At 39.0% G+C, this 13155-nt stretch overlaps 1 protein-coding gene across 4 annotated transcripts in view; it reads right to left on the bottom strand.

Annotated features, from left to right (window-relative positions):
- The window catches only part of cadm1b (cell adhesion molecule 1b), a 291883-nt gene extending 279025 nt beyond the window's left edge, over nt 1-12858 (bottom strand). For 2 of the 4 annotated variants that reach the window (XM_047392594.1, XM_047392597.1), the window contains exon 1: nt 12737-12818. In XM_047392594.1, the coding sequence (XP_047248550.1) occupies nt 12737-12812 (76 nt within the window). In that variant the 5' untranslated portion in view covers nt 12813-12818. Of the gene's footprint in view, nt 1-12736 lie in introns of all 4 variants that reach the window. The other 2 variants (XM_047392595.1, XM_047392596.1) reach the window with 2 other exon arrangements.
- Between the last annotated feature and the right edge of the window lie 297 nt (nt 12859-13155).

The following is a 13155-nucleotide window of genomic DNA, read 5'->3' as shown; positions in this document are numbered from 1 at the left end:
CTGGCCACTCAAGATAGAGTGGTCAGATGGAAGCCACTTCTAACTATAAGGCATGAGGCAACCTGCTTAAAATATGCCAAAAAGGACCTTAGAGATCATGAGATCAGAAGAAACCAAATTCTATGTCTGATTAAATCAAACAGACCTTTTTGACCTTAACTCCAAGCGTCATTTCTAGTAGAAAAAAAAAAAAACACTTATCACCTGGCTAACACCTCTCCTATTGTACATCAATAGGTGGTGGCAGCATCATGCTGTGGAGATGGTTATCTGTGACCGGAACAGGGTTGATGACAGCAACCACATATAAAAAGATTTTGCCTGAAAGTACTCTTGACTCAAACTATGGCAAAAGTTCCTCTACCAACATGAAAATGACCTGAAGCACACAGCCAAGACAACAAAGGAGTGGACAAAGGAACAGCCTGTGAACAAACTCGATTGTCCCAGCCAGAGCTTGGATTTAAATCCACTGGAAACACCTAGAAAATGTCTGTTTACTGATGCTGCCCATCCAACCAGAATAAGCTTGAGAAAATCGGCAAAGAAGAATGGTAGAAAGTTCCCCAAAATCAGGTTACCCAAGCTGGTTGAGACATGCCCAAAAAGGCACCTGCTAAAAGTGCTTGAGCAAAATTAAGCTTATAAAATACTGAATTAACAAGATTTACCTGGGATCTTTGCTGCATGTCTTCCCCACTTCTCTCTCTGCCAATTTCCTGTCTGTATACTATGAAATAAAGGCTACTAATGCCACAAAGAAAAAAATAAATAAATAAATCTTTTTATAGAATAAGTCTGTAATGTGATAAAATACAGAAAACGTGACGGTGTGAATAGTTTCTATTATTCATCTTTCTGTTTTTAGACAGTTTAACTGATTCCCCTTTGGTCTGAACTGTGCAATTTTAAATGCTTTAATGCTTTGATGAATCCAATAATCTAATGTTTTGTTTTTTTTAATCAAATCTCAGGTTTACAGATGACACATGGATGAGTGAACACATTTTACTCGGCTATCTTGTGGGACAATAAGTGCAAATTTTGATCAAGTGAACTGCATTCTCAACGTCTAAAAAAAAAAATTAAAAGAATAAATGTTGCATGGCTTATTTTAGCCAGGAACAATGGTATAATAGCAAATAATCAGTTATTTTTTAGATTATTGAAACAAAGCTAAAGAAAAAAACTTAATATCTTTACAGTTAAAAGAGAGATGCACCACTTAATCACCCAGAGATTAGAAATGAAAATTTCTCTCTTGATAGGTGTGATTGGTGTTCAGCAGGTAAGACAATGAAAAGTTTTTTTTTTATGTTTTTTTTTTTTATATACACATTAAAAAAAAATCCAGTTCAGTTATTCCTGTCATATGTTAAAGTTTAACAATCAGTATCAGCCAGGACAAACCTAATCATTGATCTAATCTATATGAATCTAGAAAATGTTAAACTGTTTTTGTCTACTTTAGCTGAAACAAGGATATTTTATTAGCTGTTAGTGCAAACAACCTCTAATAAATCTCTCTACAGAGCCTGCTCAGCAGCAAACATATCTGAGCATTTAGGTGAGAGGAAGGTATTTCACTTTGGAGTTAGTAACTAGGTAGAAAATGTTTCAATTGGAATCATCAGAATAACAGAAATAAGTCTCCAAAGGGATGAGGTTGCTTAGAAACGGTTGCATGTGAGCAGCAACCAGTGGCCGATAAGTTAAACCAATCAGCCAAAAAGGAAAAAGTTAATTCCTTTATTACCTTAAGCCAAAAAACACTTGAAATTTAAACACAGAAAATAAAGCTTGCCAGAAACGCCATACCATGTAGAAACATAGACCACGCTAATCTCACTGAGTCTGTTGTAAAATGTTGTTTAAAAATTCTTTATTCCTGAAGAAGTCAAAGTTTTTCCTTTCTTGTGACCCTTGTTTTGAGATGTTTTTTCTAACATTGATTGACAATAACTATTTATAAGATGTACGGCTCAGAAGCTACACACATGAAAAATTAGGATACCATAAGGAAAACCTGTTTGTTTTTCCAACATGTTTGGACATGAGATTATTTAATAGGAATTTTAACAATACCTAAAAATTCAAGCAATATTCCCAACCAGTTCAAAGTGAATACATAGTATTTAAAAAAACATTACATTACTTTTTACTTTGGGACATGTTCATTGGAATAACTGTTTCATTTTAAAAAAGCAATTGGTTTATCATCTGTTATTGTGCTATGAATCAGAAAAGACACAGTAGTGAAAGTTTAAAAGGTTTATTCAGCCACAGGAAAACGTCACACAGGTAACACTCCTCACAGCTTCCAGGAATCACTGAGGCAGAAAGAGGGATTAGTGACTTGTAGTCTCTCCAGATTTTGCAGGGATCAGAAAAGTCACTAACCTGCTTTTGTCTTGAGTGGAACTTGAAACCCAGAGGAGAAACCTTAGTGGGCGGCAGGCGGTGATCTCCACAGCACAGGTAAGAAGTGACTCCAGGCTGAATAATCCGAGGGCTAGGCTGGCTCAATAATTCAAGGACAGAAACAAGGTCAACGATCGGAATAAGAGGCGTCAGGCAAGGGGCAGGCAGAGGCATAAACAAGATGCAGGAAACAAGGTCGACAACCAAAATCCAAATAGTCCGACAGGGAGCAGGCAGAGGCATAAATCCAAAAGGCAAGGCAAGGTCAAGAACAATGATCAGACAGGAAGGAACGCTGGATATCTACTCAAACAATAACTTTCAAAAATCTGGCACCATCTGCTTGTCAGAGTCAGTATATATCAGGGAAGACACAGGTGTATGGCATTCCACAGATTGCACTGCACAGCAGCAGCCACCAGGTGCATCTAATCTGCTGATTGCAGCCAGGGAGACAGGGTAGAGCAGACGTGCCAGAATCATAACATATTGATGTATGGGTGAATGAATGTGTGTGAGTTTGTGCGTGCGATTGGGTGAATGTGACCGTAATGTAAAGGGCTTTGAGTGGTCAGTATGACCACATAAGCTCCACATAAATTAAGTCAATTTAACATTTAAGAAGAAAGATAATCATTTTTTCCCTTTTACTTTTCATTCAGATCTAGCTTGGTCATTCTCTTTTATCTTTATGTGGAACCATTTTATGGTCATTTGTAGATGCAGCAGCAAACTTTATTGAATGAAGCTTTTTGTTCTACTCTAAGTTAATGCATATGAATATAATTGGCGATTTGGAAATCATTATTTTTTTTTGCTCTCCCTGCCAACATTGTATGAGTAGAGGTTGTGTACTGTAGTAAAATGATGGAGACTTAAAGGGTGTCAAAGCCTGAACCTCATCCTCTGCTTGTAAAAATCCAGTTATTGGCATCTGGACATTACGTGTGAGAGCGGGATCGATGATGGGCCATAATAACTAACGAAACAGCAGTGCAGGCAAAACATAGACTGGGATGAATGTGTCATATCTCACGAGTATTTTTGAGTAACTTCATTATAGTGATTCTTATGTGAATGGTGCTGGTTAGGAAGGATATCTGCCCATTGGAGTTTTTCATTTACAAAAGTGCTGCGCTGTAAGCCTTAATTGATGGCTTGTAATTGCTCCATCACCCATACTAATGTGCACTCTCTGTCCCTTTTCAAAACAAAATCATTGCATTTCCATTTTTTTTTCCTTTTTCCATGCGGGTCTGATTGTCAGTGTCTAAACATCGTAGCCAATAGAGTGAGGTCTCTCAGATCCAGAGAACAGAGAGAACAATGTCATATTCATAAGCAGAGACATCAGCTCTCCTGCTCATTACCACAGCACTGTGAATGGAAGCTTCTGTCCCCACAACCATAAAAGAACCTGTCATCTGTCTCTTTCCCCTAATTGACTGTTTACTACATTTTGTCACAGACAGACAGATTTTTGATCATCCTCAGTTTTGTCCTTCTGTGTGGCACTGCGGCACAAATGGAAATGTCCTCTGACTTTTTTTTTTTCAATTTTTTTGCATTAACTACAAGACTTGCAGTAATGGCATATATGCCGCTGCACTCCATGACCTTGACAAAACGAAACGCCACAGAATTGACTCAGCGGTCCCACTACAAAGTATGCGGACAAAACCCCTTATGTCCAACGTCCAGGGTAATGTTTTTTGAGATGAGACTGGAGTGTTTCAGATATTGAAAAAAAAGGTAAAGTCAAGGATAAACAGATATTTTCAGTTTTTCCAGCACAAACTTTTAGAGGCGTTTTGTTTCTTCATATCTAGTCATTTGATATAACATCTGACTCTAAAAAGCCAAATGTAAAATAAAATCAGCCTGTTTGTTATAAGCTGCTTTCATCCTTAAATTCTGCGAAAAAGCAGTTTTCAAATGATGATTTCTTTTACCAGTGGAAAAACGACACAATCCAACCTAGTCCTATGTGAAAACAAGGGACCCCTTTCTAAATCATAGTACCCCTTTCTAAATTAAGAATTATGTTTGATTAACCTTTTAGTAGTCATACCCAGGCTTGCTTACAACAAGAACTGTAGAAGTTACTTATAAAGAACCTGTCTGACAGGACGAAGTAGGCCTAAAGATCTGAAAAAAGCAACATTATGGCTTGAATAAATGTCAAGTACATCACAAAGCCATTTCTAAGGCTGTGGGATTCCAGTTGAACCTTATCCCCAAATGGAGAAAACATGGAACAATAGTGAAGCTTCTCAAGATTGGCAGGCCTACCAAAATTACTTCAAGGGCATAAATTATTCAGAAGCCCGCAAAGAATCCAGAAGAACATCTAAAAAAACTTGTCTTCCGTGTTTTATGTTAACATTACAGTTCATGATTCAACAGTAGCAGATGTACAGGGCAAAAATGGCATTAATTGGAGAGTTCCCAGGCCAAAACCACAAATGAACCAAAAAAAAAGCCCGTCTCACATTTTCCAAAAAAAACATCTTGATGATTCTCAAAATGTTTGAGAAGAGCTCCTTCAGCGATAGACTGCGGCACAACGGAACGTTATTGCAGATCCTAGCTCTCAGCAGCTGTTAAACCATATACCATAACTATTCCCAATAAACTGAAAACGTTGTTTGCACCCCTAATGTTATTTGCACAGTTTTTTTCACATTTTGAAAATAGTCTATTGTTGCTTTTTTTCAATGCACAAATTTACCTGCACATTTTGTACATGTTTAAATCACCCTAGTCAGTTCCACATTTTTTTTATATCTGAGTATGTTATTTGTACAACTGTACAGTGTATATTTCTTATGCTGGAAATTATTATTTCTTCCATTTGCCTTTCACTGTGCTGCTGGTACACATGAGTTGCTATTCTTTTCCATTCTATTCCATTCTGTAATCTAAAACATAGGTGTGACAAAAAAACGCAAACACAGAAGAAACCTGGGTGCAAATACTTACTGTATTAGCGGTGCTGTAGAAGTGTCTTATAAGCTTACTGAAGAAGTGTGTGAAATTTGATACAGTGCAGACACATGTCAGAAAAGGCGTTTTAGAGTTACATGTCAAACATGGATTTAACAGTTTTTGGGAGAAGTCAGAACCAATAGAGTGGAACTACACACCTCCGAGGTGCATAACCTGCATAGCTTTCTTTGTTAACTCTGCTACAAGTGGCAAAATTCTTTACATACCTCAGCTGCCAATTCTGTGCCAGTAGCTCACTTTCAGCAACTTAGATTAGCTGCCTCTGCATAAAATAGTGCCATGCATTACCCAACAATTAGACGGAGGCTTATTAGGCACAGCTTAATGTATATTTAATGAGCAATAAATCCGATTTCTTTAAATAGAAGAGTATATTATTGTTACAAATGATGTACAATGGTGATTTCATAGTACAGGCAATGAAATACTCCACATATCAATGGGCCATTAAGTGCACTATTAAATCTACCGTGCACTGTTCTATAAGTGCTTTTTCATACAGACAATGAAGGAAAAACCATTTTAGAAAAATCACTAAAGTGTGGAGATGAGATTTGAAACACTCTGGATTAATTGATTATTGATAGATTAACAGAAATTGAAACAGGTGTTTAAAATTATAGCTTCTTAGCCGTCAGTTTTGTTTACAGCAGGGGTGATCATTTCTTGTTTCCAGTTAAAAATACTAAATAGTTTTATTGTGTATTCTTTCCCCTTTGCTGCTCAACAATAAATTAATGCAATATGCAAACATGCAATATTTGATGAAACAAATTAGAAAAGAACATTATTAACATTACGGCACATCTGAAAAGGGGTCTCACATCCATCCATTTTTTATGCCCACTTCTTACATACTGGGTCACAGGAGAGCTCCTGCCTATCTCCAGCAGTCTACGGGCGAGAGGCGGGGTGCACCCTGGACAGGCCGCCAGTCCACTGCAGGGCAACACAGAGGCACACAGGACAAACAACCATGCACACACTCATTCACACCTAAGCACAATTTAGAGAGACAAATTGACCTAACAGCCATGTTTTTGGCCTGTGGGAGGAAGCCAGAGTACCCAGAAAGAACCCACGCATGCACAGGAAGAACATGCAAACTCTATGCAGAAAGACCCCCGGCCAGGAGTCAAACTGGGGACCTTCTTGCTGCAAGGCAACAGTGCTATCAACTAAGAAATTTACAAAAAGTGTCCATCTGCATCAGCTCCATTTGCTGGAGGGCCAAATTTGTACCACTCTTGAACTGAGTGCAGAGGCCACACAAAATTATTTCAAAGACCTCAAATGGCCCTAGGGCCGCACTTTGGAGACCCCTAGATTAAAAGTAAACTGAACAGTTTAAACTGGCTCCAGGTCAACTTGCTGGATTTATGCCCAGTGAAAATGCTAAAATGTCATACTTCAATTTCTTATTAATTATCTTTGAGCTTTTTCAGCTTTTCACATTTTAATAACCTTTTATTTTCCGATCCTTGTTTAGGCTATTAAATTCCTAATTAAATATAAGAGATTACAATCCCTAATTACATTAAAAGAACTTTGAGCAAGCTCCTGCAGGTAGATATTATTTATTAGTTACATGCATTTTCTTACACCAGGGCTTAAGACAAAGTCAGGCAATTTTAGGATGTTTGCATAGTTGCCAATCAAAATGAGTTTTAGCAAATGACCTGAGAACTACAGGGGTTGGACAATGAAACTGAAACACCTGTCATTTTAGTGTGTGAGGTTTCATGGCTAAATTGGACCAGCCTGGTAGCCAGTCTTCATTGATTGCACATTGCACCAGTAAGAGCACAGTGTGAAGGTTCAATTAGCAGGGTAAGAGCACAGTTTTGCTCAAAATATTGAAATGCACACAACATTATGGGTGACATACCAGAGTTCAAAAGAGGACAAATTGTTGGTGCACGTCTTGCTGGCGCATCTGTGGCCAAGACAGCAAGTCTTTGTGATGTATCAAGAGCCACGGTATCCAGGGTAATGTCAGCAAACCACCAAGAAGGACGAAGGACAATACTTGTGCTAGATGGGCGCCAAGGACTACTGAACCATTCTTGAGGACCATGTGCATCCAATGGTTCAAACATTGTATCCTGAAGGTGGTGCCGTGTATGAGGATGACAATGCACCAATACACACAGCAAGACTGGTGAAAGACTGGTTTGATGAACATGAAAGTGAAGTTGAACATCTCCCATGGCCTGCACAGTCACCAGATCTAAATATTATTGAGCCACTTTGGGGTGTTTTGGAGGAGCGAGTCAGGAAACGTTTTCCTCCACCAGTATCATGTAGTGACCTGGCCACTATCCTGCAAGAAGAATGGTTTAAAATCCCTCTGACCACTGTGCAGGACTTGTATATGTCATTCCCAAGACGACTTGACGCTGTATTGGCCGCAAAAGAAGGCTCTACACCATACTAATAAATTATTGTGGTCTAAAAACAGGTGTTTCACTTTCATTGTCCAATCCCTGTAGATGGCCAATGCAGCAGAACTGGATATTAATGTTGTATATCATCAGGGGATCAAATATGGCTAATATTATTTCAGACCCTTCTCTGTCTTCCTGTCTGGTGTGGGTTAACTTCCCTTCAAATCTGAAAATTCATTACTCTGCAAAGGTTTTTACTCATCCCAAATTTCTTCCTAAACCCAGCAGTCTTGATGTTTTTTGAGAGGTTTTGATAAATATTTCTTATCTCTAGGCCTTGGCTGTCTGAATTTTTTTGCAGCTCCTGATCACAATTTAAGTTTAGTAAAACTGAACAACCCAGCAAAATCTTGTGTTTCATGGTGAGATTTTTACTGATGGGAGGCTTTTAAAAAATGAGCAGGTAAAAGTGTTTTTGTATTATTTTCAAAGGTTCTAAACCACACCCGATATTTCCACATGTTGTCATTTTGATCTTTATTTAGGCTCATCTGAAAGATGATTATAACCCCCGATCACACCAAAATAACTTCCTCAAAGTAGCCTGGAGTGAAGGAAATTACTTTGAATCATCACGTCTTAATTTGGACACTAACACATCCCGTTCATTTTTTATATTATCTTCCATTTACCCAGATTTTCGAGCAGATTTTTAAAAGGGGTTTTGATGAATATTTCTTGAGTCTCACTGAACATCTTTCAAGGTTTTTCTTTGGACATTGGAAGCTTTCTTCCCTATATTTTGTAGACCGCCATCAGTCCTTTTTTTTTATAATTGCTTTTCATTGTTATTGTTTTTTTGTTAGGCCACAAACTCCGACTTACAATTATTCAAGCATAAAAAGGTCCCCCAGCTCAAGGGAACCAATGTTTGATCAATACATACCAGACACGTTAAGAAAAAAACCAGATGTAATTTTGTTTTCATTTTTCTTAGTTGAGTCTTCAAAAAATATTAAAGATAACACAGTTTAACCCTAATAAAATTATATTGTATGTATGTATGTATATATGTATGTTTGTGTGAATATTCTAAAACAGCTATTTGATGTAAATGGTTTGATTTGAGGTCCACTATTGAGTCCTAATTAGATTTATTCATATTTCTTCTTCCTTTCATCTGCTGAGGATATGGCTTTCTTTACTTCTTATTTTGTCTACTTTTCTTATTTGTTAGCACACACTGCACAATACACACTCATGTTCAAGTACCATAATTGGATATAAAATGAGTAGAAAGCAGTCAAAGCCCAAAGAAAAACCTTTAAAGCCTTGACAAACTACAGAGCAAGAGTTTGCTTTAAGTCTCAGTCCTACAAGATCACCTTTTATCTCTTTTGTCTATTAAGAACTGAGGATACCTTTTGCTAGTTTGACAAGAAGATTCTGCACTCATCCTGAGTTATTGCGCTGAAGTGAGCCTGTGATTTCCAACACTGCAAGACTTCACTTGGAGTTCATCAAACTATGCAAAAATTTACTGTTAACAATCTAGGTCCTGACAAGTTTCAGGTTATGAACGTTTAAATGTTTTAAACATTATTTTAGATTTTTGTGTTGCTCATTGCATCTCTGTTTCTACTAACCCTATGACCTTATCTCCATTGTGCAACTAAAATATGCATGAAAAGTATGAATGTATGTCCCGTCGGTGCCAATATGGCCACAGGACAATCATAAAACACAGGGGAAACTTGTATAATAACAGAGGGAAAAAAAAAACAACCACCCACCAGAATACAAATACACAAACACCAATTGAGGGCAGAGCAGCACGCTGTGAGCAGATTTCAGCAGTATCTCTTTCAAAGCCAACCACACCGTAGGCAGCCTGAGCCGAACATTGTCAATCACTCACCGGGTCAGACGCCAACTGGCATCCAAGAGCTCTGTAACAGCTGTATGTTTCCTTTTGTTTCTCTGAGATCCTGTCCTTCAGCAGCGCCTCGAGGCTTCATGACAGCTCGTATTGATCCACTTCACCATCACTCAGTCCTGACGAATGGCTTTAAACTGGCAATAAGTGGGATCATTGAACCCTCTGAAATTCAACCATCTGATGCGTTACAACAGGCAGGGCCCCAGGAGACACGGGGGAGAGACACACTGCTAAACAGATTCCTCTGTTGTAATGCAAAGTCTCATCTTTTCATAACAGAGATGCTCAGCCGAGGCAACTCTTTAGTTTTATGACTGTCAGTGCTCAGGGAAGGAACAGTTTTCTCTTTTGATAACTGGGACTAGCCGTGGGTTTATGTTGGGTTCTCACGGTATGATAACCTTGAGTAAAATGAAGCTAACTGCTTTTATTTGAAACACAAAAACAAAAATGATTCCTACTGCTGCTATAATAATACATCTTGGTGATTAATGTGTTATCATGATGTTACCTATAAAATTTTGTTATTATTTTGACCTCTATTCATAGACCAAAGCAAAAAATATAGATTTGGAAGAAGATTTTAGGTGCTTTTTGCACAGAATATTAGACCTTTTTGAGAATCTGCTCTTTAAAGAGTAACACAGTTCAAAGAAACTTAGACTAGCTGGTTAATTAGCCGAGCTACTTGCTCAGGTAGCCAGCCTGCAACTGGCAGCTTTACAGACACCCCCGCTCATGGCTTCTCAACTGTAGTTTTAAATCAGTGCTATCTCATAAAGCATTCCCACATCTTGACTGTCTATGTTTCTCTTGGACCAGAAATATTTTCAAACAGACAAATTTATGTTCCTTAGTGAGGGAAACGTGTGGTGGGCTTATTTCAGCCAGCTGACCCACAGTGTGCAGCAAGAAGTTAGGGAGGGGCAGCGGTACAGGAAACTGTAGACCCTTCGGTATGTGGCCTGTGAGCTCCTTAAAAGGACTTTAGACCATAAGAATAGTGTGGTGGAAAATCTTAGCAGTTTAGAAACAATAACCTTTTGAAACCTATGCATACATTGATACCAGAAACAGCCCTATGCCTGTCTGGGATGCTATTACCTTTGCCTCTTTTTAAGTTTAATACACAAATGTTTCATACATGTTCCATCAGGAACAGAAAATCCTGTGTTTGTAGATGAGTAATTATAAAAAAATAAAAGCTTTCAAAAGGTACCTAAAGCCTTTTTTATTATATATTATTGACTACCACAAACACCAACACCATGAGGTCAGATCAGAAAAACATTTACCAAATATGCACCCTAAAAACATCATCCCCATGGTAAACACGGTGGTAGCAGCATCATGGTGTGGGAATGCTTTTCTAAAATCTGGTTGGAAGCTGCACCAGAGCTGAGACTGGGCCTGAGGTTCACCTTCAGCATAACAACACTGAACATACAGCCTGAGCTACAATGAAATGGTTTAGATTAACGCATATTTCTGTGTTAGATTGGCCTAGTCAAAATCTGAGAGCCTGTGGCAAGACTTAAAATGTGCACTTTACAAATGCTTTTCATCCAATTGAACAGAATTGGAGCTATTTTGCAAAGAAGACTGGGCAAAACTGTCAGTCTCTAAATCTGCAAATCTGGTAAAGACGTACTCCAGAAGCAAAAATGGTTCAACAAAGGATTGACTCTATTATTATTTGGCCCAGCATCAAAAACCTGAGGTCAGGTTAAAAACAGGCATGTATGAAGGAAAGGTTTGCGTATATTCCATATGCTACACAGCCCTCACTGTATCAGGCCTGGAGGTTATTCTGCATTCAGGATGCATTATTTTATTCTGCTGAGAGGTTAATTAAATTAATGTGACAAGGAGACGTTAGACAATGCTGTAAATGTCATTTAGCTGCTATTCAGCACAGAGCATTATAAATTCAGCAGCTGTGAAATGAAAGCCTTGTAACCATGAACTGCAAAAAAACATACTGTCCAAAAATTTCTTTAACAAGTACCCTCATTTTGGGAGCAGTCACAATACACACACACACACACACACACACATGCAAACAGGAGTTTCTGCAGACCTGTTGATGTGTCCTGCAGATAGCTCTGCTGTACTGTATATACCACTATTGTGTTATTATACGCCAGAATCAACCCACCAAGTGGAACCCTGTCACCCCAACTATTGCTCAACACCCTTGGGGCATAGATGTCCACCCCTACCTGCAGAAGTGTTCGCAAAAAATCTGACACAACTCTGATACAACGCTGTAGTCGTGCACATAAAAAAAAAAAAAAAAAACCTCTAGGATCGTTGCAGTTGCACGCTTTATTAAATCGACATGTCAGATGTTCACTTGCAGCACCATCGGCTGACTAAGGAGGATAAAGTGCGGACTGCGGACATGTAGCCGGCGCTGCAGCTGCTGCGCGGCCAGAGGATTCTCAAGCTGCAATGCGTGTTTTTTCGCTGTTCTCCAAAGCGCACCTGAAGCGCAGAGCCCGAGAGAGATCTATGGGGTAAGCGCGATGAGTTGTGTGTTTGAGGATGCGGTAGACTCCAACTAGAGCCGTGTGCTCCTAGTATGCTCCGGAAATCCACAGCCTCACTCGCTTGGGTAAATCCTGTTCGATCACTGCTCATACTTTATTACCGTTTGTTACTTTTCATAGCAACTCTTGTAGCATTCGACAGTAAAACACCCTTCAAATCAGAGCTAGAATTACAACACAAGCAGCCCTACAGAGTCTGGGAGCAGCGTGAGTATTTTTAATTTTAAAAAAAAACTGAAAGTGATGCTGAGATTCGAGGAGAAGCTGGTGTGCATCGAGCGCGCAAACGCACCAACAACTTCCCCCCGATAGCTCTATACTGCTCTTCCTCTTTTTTTTTTTTTTTTTTTTTTGTTTGTTTATTGATTGCTATGAACGAATAATTCTCCATTACAAGACAGCATAGGAAGAAAAACAAACAAACTCACCTTTGTGAAGAAACGCCACTGAAATCACGAAAACTGAGAAAGAAATAGCGAGAGATCCGCTCCCCGTGATCGCCATGTTGGATACCTGCTTGAGACTGGCGGCGCTAAATCACCTAGAGACGGCCATGGGATGGAAATGTAGACACATAAGGGGCGGAGAGAGAGAGGGTAGGGGGCCGTTCGCTGTTGCATGGGAGCTGCGTTATGTTGCAATGACACCTGGCTGGTATAGAAATAATACACCGCTTCCTCATGAGACTTTTAAAAATGTTTCAAGCTGTGTTATTGCCTCCTTCGATTGCCAGCTAAGACACACTGTAATTCCCAGTAGGAGAATTGAGGGAATATAAATGATTCCTTGGGAAGCGTAAAATGTCATGCAGCGCTGTGAGGTAAATTCTCCACAGAGGACCACAGAC

This window comes from Girardinichthys multiradiatus, chromosome 18 (genome assembly GCF_021462225.1).
Source record: "Girardinichthys multiradiatus isolate DD_20200921_A chromosome 18, DD_fGirMul_XY1, whole genome shotgun sequence".
NCBI lineage: Eukaryota > Metazoa > Chordata > Actinopteri > Cyprinodontiformes > Goodeidae > Girardinichthys > Girardinichthys multiradiatus.
This window is presented reverse-complemented; position numbering and strand designations above follow the sequence as displayed.